The following is an 8,719-nucleotide window of genomic DNA, read 5'->3' as shown; positions in this document are numbered from 1 at the left end:
GATGGATTCTCCCATATGATCTTAAGACAACACAATATGTCAGCTGAGACAACAACTAGCATATAAGGCCATCAGACTGTGTGACATAAAAAAAAAAGTTCACCAAAACTGCTATAAGTCAGGCAGTCCATTACATAGAGCAGAAACTCAACTCAGGGTTTTTCGGTGTCACTTCCTATTCTCACTCGGCTTTGCATCATGTGGGGCACGGTCTAGGCTGCTTCCTCTTTTGCTACGTATCAACACTGATGACCATATTTACACTCCACCGCATGCTTAGAGGAGGCATTATGAAGAGTAACATCACCGAGCCTCTGTAGCAGCATTTAAGTTCGTTTTTTGGCTTTCAGAGTGTATTAAGATTTGTTCAGTCATGGATGGAGGTACGCTGTCGTTGCCGTCATCCTCATCTTCATCAGCAGCAGCAACAGAGGCAGATTCTTCACCTCAGAGTGACAACACCTTCCTTCAGAGCCAACAGGAACACAAACCCACTGTAGAGCTATGGTATGTATGTGTATATTCAACATTTCTACACAATTACCTGCCTTCCTTGAATATACCGTGTTTTAGACAAACTGAGCCTGAGTGTGCTAGATGTACTGTATGTGTGGGTTTCATTTTCACTATTGGCAGATCATCATCTGTGTAATCTATGAAAAGCTAGAAACTCTGTGAAATCCTGAGTCTGGCCAAATTACTGTATATGTTTGATCACATTTTTCAGACATCCTCAGATAGTTTCATAAAACACAGCCCTCGACTCAATAAGAGGAATAAGGAGAGAGTGCGGAGTTCCCCATTAGGTCATAAAGATGAATGACCGCATGACAAATTGTTCAATAACAAATCATAACACTGATACTAACACTGATGCCTCATGAGGCAATATCTCATGAAGTCAATAGTATGAACTATGGGAAGAATAAGCAAAGGAGTAATGGTTTAGTCAGAAAATGAAAAAAAAAATATATATATTGTGTAAAAAATATCACTGCCTACTAGTATCACTAAATGTTGATTATATAATTTCAAGCCATCAGTCTGAATTAGCTTTTATATTTATATGGTTTGTGGTCACTTCTATTTAAACAACTAATATACAAATAGGCATAGTTCTTAACGTAGGCCCAGTTAGTGGGTGAATCCACTACCACACCACCTCCACAAATCATTAGTTTGCTTTTGAATAACCAAGTTGAAATAGTGAAACTCCACACTTCTCCTCAGCAGAAGGGGAGCAGACTCTGGCCCCCGACCTCTTGCAAATGGTGATACATCTAGAGTGAGAGTGATATTTGTCAGAGCTGCCATCAGCAAGAGGGGAAGATATTATCTCCCTCTTTATCATGCTCCCAGACAATAAATTACCATATTGCTGGGGGAAGCAATGGCATCTTGGTGTCCTTCCAAGATGGCATATGATTGAAAACTTTTTGAAACTGGGTCACATACTGTATATCAGCTGTCAGAAACAGCAGAAACAGAAAAGGGAGTGGATCAGGGAGACGTGGAACAGTGGGATCCCACTGGGTTGACTGAATACGCAATGCTGAGTCTCCAAGACAGGTTATTGGATATGAGTATGTAGTACATTGTGCTCATATCTGCCACTGTAATTGAGCTGTCATTTCGTTTCATTCAATTTCATAATTGAGCTTCGGCTTTTCCCTTCAACCTACACTTCCCATACTACAGAACCATTGTTTTTTGTGTGGAATGATTCATTCACATTAGAGAACAAAAAGAGCCTTCACTCGAGCCGTTTCCTGGTTTATAAATGATATGTTCATTGCCGACTATAAAGTAATCTGGCTGTCTTCTTTTTCATGTAATATTCTTTTTTTTAAATTATTTTCATTTTCAGCAAGTTAAGAGCAAACCTGAGGAAGCAGATGTGAAACATGTTGTTTGCTCCGCAAACTTTACTAAAATAATAAAAAGTCAGTCAGATTACTTTTTAGTGTGCTGTGAACATATCACTTATGGACATTGTTTACTCCTGCAGTCAGCAGCACTTTAAAAGAAATGCACAGCTGCGCACAGGACACATACATCGTTTGGATAACCATTTCCTGGTTTGTTGAACCCAGAGGGATGACAGATGGTATAGAGCATAGATTTAGAAAAATATTAAACTTTCTTTTTACATAATAACTCTTTTTTGTTTCTTTTGATAAAGCCATGTAGGTTTACACTACAATATCTCTTTATATCTCTCTGGAAACTAGCACTGTATTTCATGAGGAACATAACGTCGCTCTTGGATAAAACAAAAATGTCACATTTTCAGGAACTAAGAAAAACAAGCTTGTGTTTTAGCTTGATAGCGATGCATTTCTGATGGTATCCATTTTGAAAGGGTTTCATAAGCCCAAGACATCGGACAATTTTCTCAACCCATAGGCGACCATGTAATCCTTCAACTGCAGTGAAAACATGAAAATCACCAAAACTGGAGTTACAAGGTCTTCACACGACAACAGCAACAAGCACCTTACAGATGTGATCACGATAATGATGGCATGCCTACTGTACTATATGCTACTGGTAAGAAATCTCCAGAGGAACATATAGCCTGTGAGGAAAAAGAACTCCTTATATGTCATGTTAGCAGAGAAAACAACCTTGCGTATTATAGGAGTTGGATATGACAAGGCCCTAAGCCTATATCTTCCTATTTGTATAGCCTGACCTGAGAATACATTTCTCTGAGTTTGCGTAACATTGTTTTTCACATAGCAAGACACTGTTCATGAGTGGATGAAAGCATGTGTTTGCGGGGGAGTTTAGCCTTAAGGGGGATGAGAGGTGATTGCAGATTGTGATTTCCCGTTGTACTTAGCTCTCTTTTAGGTTACATCAGTCCTGCGTTAGTGAACAGAAACCCCGGGGGCCGCATACACAGTTTCATCTCCTTGTGTGTTCCTCCATGAGCACATCTCCTCTGGGCTTTACATCCCCGCTCTCCCCCCGTCGGCTGATTCTTTTACACAAGACATCACAACAGGATTGGTGAAAAGGAGGCTGATCTGGCTAATTAGTGTTTTGCAAATATTTTTCTTGTGGTATTATCCAAATGGTTCAGCAGAAATCAACATTTTCAAGGGATCATCGCCCCATTGTTTCCAGAGGCTATGCAAATACATCTGATCGTAAACAAAGATTTTGATTGGCCAGAGGAGCAGAAGCGGAGAAATGATTATGTGTGTGTGTGTGTGTGTGTGTGTGTGAGTGTCTGAGTGCATGATGTGACTGTGCATGCATGCGTGTGCGTGGGTGTGCATAATAGCTCCGATTCGATTCTCTGTAAGTGCACTCTATGCGAGTGGGTGTTCAAAAGTACCTTGACGTTTCTAACGAGAGCGTACGTGTGTGTGCTTATTAATGGAAATCCTCTGCTAATGTTCTCCATCATGATTTTATTTATGGCACATATTCTGTGTGTATGTGGGTGTGTGTGTGTGTGTGTGTTCTGTAGGGTAGAGGATGTGGGTCCTGTGGGGGAGAGGCTGCTGTCCGGAGAGGAGCAGGTCACTCTGATCACTGAGAGCATGACGGTCACCTCCACTGACCAGGAGAAGCTGCTGCTCCTTAACAAGAACACTGAGCTACGCAGAGTCAACAAAGAGGTACAACATCACCGAAAACTACAGTACAGATTCTGCACAGCCCCACGGCCCATTTGTGTTGCTGATGTTGGAGATTTTGTGTCATTCTTTTTGAATAGCAGAAGAGGCCGTTGTGGGCGTTGTGTGAAAATTGCTGCTAAGCTGTGAAGATTCATAGATAAAGTCTTTTACTTCCTGTTATTAATCAGATACTGCCCCATAAATTAGAGACATGATTTGTAGAAAATGATTCAAGTGCTATCAAGTGCGCACAGGTATAGAGGAGTGAAGTGTCTCACCTCTGACCTGAATTTGCCTACGCTGGGATAGTGTGATAAAGATGACGCTGATGATGATGTGAATGATGGTGGTGGGGATGACAATGGTGATGACAACCATGGCAATGACGAAGGTGATGTGATGATGATGTGCTGCAGCTGATGAAGCTGAACGAGGACTGGGACCATGTGTATCGCAGTGCCACGCTGGGCCTACAGCGCAGAGTGGAGGCTGTGGAGCAGGAGAACTCCGCCATCAAACAGCTCAACAACCGACTGCTGCTCAAAGTAGAGCACGAACAGGTAAACACACACACACACACATACACTTGAAGTTCAGTGTATAGACCCTGAAAAATAGAGATGATCGAAAGCGTCAACAGCTGGGTGATGTCTTTTGCACTAGAAGGTGGTATATGTGGTATAGATGGTGCTAGATAACATACACCTGGTACACTTGCATGCTATCTACACTGAGTGCATTTGGGATTGCAGAGTGCAAAGGAGTACTATGAGCAGGCGCTGATGCAGGAGCTAAAGAAGAACCAAGACCTGCAGGAATACATCCGAACGCTGGAGAGCAGAATGCACCACGCAGACACTGCCAGAGACTGGACACTGGCCAAACAGGTACTCTGCCTCTCAAGTTTATCTGTCATTAAGTCTGTATGTCTGCCAGTTAATCCGTTTGTCTGTTTTTATGTCTGTCTATATTCTCTAATCTTTGACTAAAGTAGCACTCCTCTCTTGGTGTCCCCTATGCCCCCCCTAAAGGGCAGCCTTGGTGTTATGATACGCGGCCCAGAGTCCTGCCCAAACGCCGGTGCTCCCGGTGGTCCCGACTTGGCAACCAGCCACATCGCTGACCACGCCCCCCCACCCTGCTTCTCCCCAACTTCTTTCAGCCCAGAGGCAAGGCTGCGGGTCAAAAGCCACAGCAGCAGCACCCAACTGGGAGCACTGGGAGACCACCAAGAGGTGCAGGACCTAAAAGAGCAGCTGCAGGCGTTAAGATGTCAGGTGGGTGGTTCCCTTCAGTCTAGTATCCACAAATGTTACTGTTTCTTTTGTGATGAGAGCAGAACTGATGTCAACACACTGTTGCCAGGGGAAGATTTGTGGGGGAATATTCTGCATGTTCATGCTTAAATGGGCACTTGAATTAGATGGTAAACTGCACCACCAAGTGGTGGCTCTTCACCATCTGAAATTTGTACACAGCATAACAGGATCTATCAAGAGATCACAAGATAAGACTCTGGTATTGGCCCATTGCCATATTGATGTCTTGTGTCAGCAGACCCAGATTTATGAGGCAGACTATCAGACGGAGCACAAGGACCACAAACACACACTGCAGGAGAACCGGAGGCTGAGGAAGAAGAGGGAGGAGATGCGCCAACAGGTGGCACTACTGCAAGAGCAGGTTAGAGCCATGAACTGGCAGTGTTTTTATCGTTTGCACAAATGCACACATGCATGTACACTCACTCTCTTTCTCTCTCTCTCTCTCTCTCTCTCACACACACACACACACACACACACACAGATATATTAATCTTAATCTGTAGCCTAATCTTGATCCTAAAACAAACAACAAAAGATTAATGTGCTTGCCAGACCGTAAAGATAATGCAATGTTTGAGACTTCACTATCATGTATCACAGCAAACAAGGACAGACTGTCTTTTTTGACTGAGTTAAATATGGACTGGACGGGCATTGGCAGTTTTGACATAGTAACCATATGGTCTCATGAAGCCTCATTTAAATAAATAACCCCTGGGGACTTGTTGAGATGTTTATACACATTGACATGTTGTCTATTTTTGCCAAATTATGGGGATGAATTCACTTTGCGCTGCTCGCCTGATGTCTTCTAAATACGTTTCTCATTGAAATGTCCTTTTCCTGACTCTGTATCTGTGACGTTGGCATTGCTGCAGCTGAAGGTCTACGAGGATGACTTCCGACGGGAGCGGTCAGACAAACAGATGCTGCAGCGGCTGTTGTTGAAGAAAACTCCTCCGACCAAGGACCCTGTGCTCATCCACCGCTGCAATAACGAGCAGCAACCACCGCGGGGAGACAAGAGCACACCGAGCGGAGAGAGAGCTCACACACAGCCGCAACGAAAACAGCACCACCCACTCTGCCCCAAGCACTGCAGCGAGGACAACGAAGAGTGAGACTGAGAGAAAACCACGACCAGGCCCACTCAAACACACACACACACACACATCCTAACTCCCTCAGTACCTTTGCAGAAGCGTTCTAAATACCATAGCAACCATACGCACCGCTCTGTTGGAACTGACAAGTTATCTGACAAGTGGAAAACCAGCAGCTGGTCTTGCTGGTGAACCAACATGAACCCAGGAATACTGACTCAAGTCACCCTTTCAGTTCGTCTTTCACACTCTTTAAAACGGCAGTGACATCTGATTAGTGTTGGGGAGAAAATAGCAATTGCAGTCAAAGTTTAGGGAAGTAACGTTATAACTTTGGCCAAATGCATTAGATAGTTAACATTACCAATCTTGGTAGCTAGTTAGTTATGCTAGGTAAATCAACAGCTGTGTAAACAAATCTGTTTTCACTCTTACTTAGCCTACCAAGCCTTGTTTCACTAGCAGGGACCACGCCACAACAATATGTCATTTAAAGGTTTAATGGAAATTCTGGGAGGACGTACTGAAGACCGGGCGGAGGGAGACTCAGTGTGGGGGTTCCGTCTCAGGCGTGTTTCCAGCCGAGCTGATTACAGGCCCCCAGACTGTATCTAGACACGTGGGAGAGGTATGCACTGGATTGAGTAAGAAGGGATGAGGGGAGGAGGGAAGAGAGGATGAAGGGATGTGGGTAGGGATGAGCGGAGGGAGGGATGGGATAGGGACGAGGTAGGAAGGTGGATGGATGAAGGGAAGGGAAGGGAGGGTGGGTCGAGAGATCTGAGACAAACGGCAGGATGGGTTGACCAGGTATAAGTAGGCTGGGCAGGTGATTAGAGGTGTGGTTGAGGCGTGGCCCTGCTCCCGAACCTAGGTTAACGAGTTAACTTCATATTTGGAAAGCTATAGCTAGGCCTCCCTCGTTAAAATTACTCACCAGATATTAAATGATCTGAGCAGACCCTGTGGGCTATTGTCTGTCTTGCATGGTCTTTCCAATTGATTGAGGATATATCCGTAGTCATCTTTTTTCTCTGATAATTGTTTTATTCTTTCTCCTTCGTGTACGGCCATTTTTGGAAGTCTATGTGATTTTGATTTTCCTGCTGTATTGGAAACTTATTTTTACAGTCTGTGATTGGAACAGCCATCCACATAACAAGAGTTGACCGTGATGTTACACTGTTGACAGCAGCAAGTCAGACTATCAGGCCGTTGCGCTGGAATTACAAGTGTCCCAACATGGCCGCTAGGGGGCTCTAGAACGCTTCTGCTCTGAACCAAGCAACAGAATTTGCTGTTTAGTGAAGGAAGCTGAAATATTTACTTGACACTGTTTCCTGGTCATTAGTCCTTGGTCCTTTGGTGGATCTGGAGTTTTCACTAAGTTATTCAACATCCTTGCAATGTTTCTGTTTAAGCTTGTTTTTGCCCTTGTGGGATTCCTTTACTGTTCTTTTAAATATTAAAACACATGAAATAAAGTGCATTTTAATAAGATTTTATACAATTTTATAGTCAAAATATTCGTAGTCTATTAATTTATTGACTTATGTCATTTTATTGTGCAGTTGTAAGAACATAGCAATTAAACATATTCAATAGGCCTATTTTATGTATTTTTGTTATATTACATGGTAATTTACTATAATGATTTTTTACAATGTGTCATAAAGTGTTCTTTTCCATAAAATATATTTCTTGCCTTTTGTGTTTCTAACAAGTGATATTCACACACATACACACACAAACAGAGTATGAAATTAGGTGTGAGTTTAGACCCTGGGAAATGGGAATGACTGAATGGGCCAACAGCTGGGTGACACATAATCTGTGACTCCATCACTTCTAAGGATGCCAGGCAACATATTTATTATTTATGGTTTCAGTAAAGGAAGTTGATGTTTTTACTCTCTTACTGGACACTGTTGTTTCCTGATACCATACAGCCAATACAATGAGCTTCCTCAATTAGTGGGAAAGTTTAGTATTAGGAAAAGTAATCATTATTTGAATGTGGGTCGACAACTCGGTGATGTCTGGATCTGTGTCTCCCTCTGTTAATCATAAATCATAATAAACATACCAAATAATAGGACTTATCCTTTGAAGACGGCTGAAATCTGAGAGCGTGGGGTTTTCCCCGTAAGTTATTCATTCTTTATCTTTGAAAAGTCAATTTCAATTAGACCAGCACTCAAGTTTATATGATGTCATTTAGCACACATTCCTTATCTAGACCCTACCCAACCCTGTTCACACACACGTACACACACACACGCACACACACACACACACACAATATGAAAAGTGCCTTTGTCCTACCGATCATCACTCTTTCACTCTCTGAGTTCCTGAAAAGAAACAGGAGAGTTGCATAAGGTTGTGATGATTGGGAAGGTTGGTCTGAAGGAATAATGAGTCACTGTGGGGGAACTTTTAATTTAATATGTAACTTATTGGTCCCAAAAGTTTTATATCAGTTTCAAAATGAAATGAATTTTGGCGGAATAGCAACTGTAAAAATTGTAACTGTATGATTGATGCCTGTACCTTTGCCACAATTTTCAAATAAAAAAAACAATAATTGCATTTTTTAAATTTTATTTTATATTTTTCAAAATGAAAGACAGCACTAAAACAGCTAATTTGTCTATAA

The 8,719-nt window shown here is 42.4% G+C and overlaps 1 protein-coding gene across 1 annotated transcript; it reads left to right on the top strand.

Moving 5' to 3' along the window:
* Positions 1-279: 279 nt before the first annotated feature.
* Positions 280-6,744, top strand: LOC139925561 (uncharacterized). The gene is made up of 7 exons (XM_071916986.2): positions 280-507; positions 3,482-3,632; positions 4,049-4,192; positions 4,385-4,519; positions 4,664-4,909; positions 5,190-5,315; positions 5,836-6,744. Exons 1-7 carry the CDS (start codon positions 374-376, stop codon positions 6,076-6,078), a joined length of 1,179 nt encoding a protein of 392 aa, XP_071773087.2. The 5' UTR covers positions 280-373; the 3' UTR covers positions 6,079-6,744.
* Positions 6,745-8,719: the final 1,975 nt, after the last annotated feature.

Source organism: Centroberyx gerrardi, chromosome 16, assembly GCF_048128805.1.
Source record: "Centroberyx gerrardi isolate f3 chromosome 16, fCenGer3.hap1.cur.20231027, whole genome shotgun sequence".
NCBI classification, from domain to species: Eukaryota; Metazoa; Chordata; class Actinopteri; order Beryciformes; family Berycidae; genus Centroberyx; species Centroberyx gerrardi.
The sequence above is the reverse complement of the archived record's forward strand: the minus strand, read 5'-3'. Positions and strand labels throughout refer to the sequence as shown.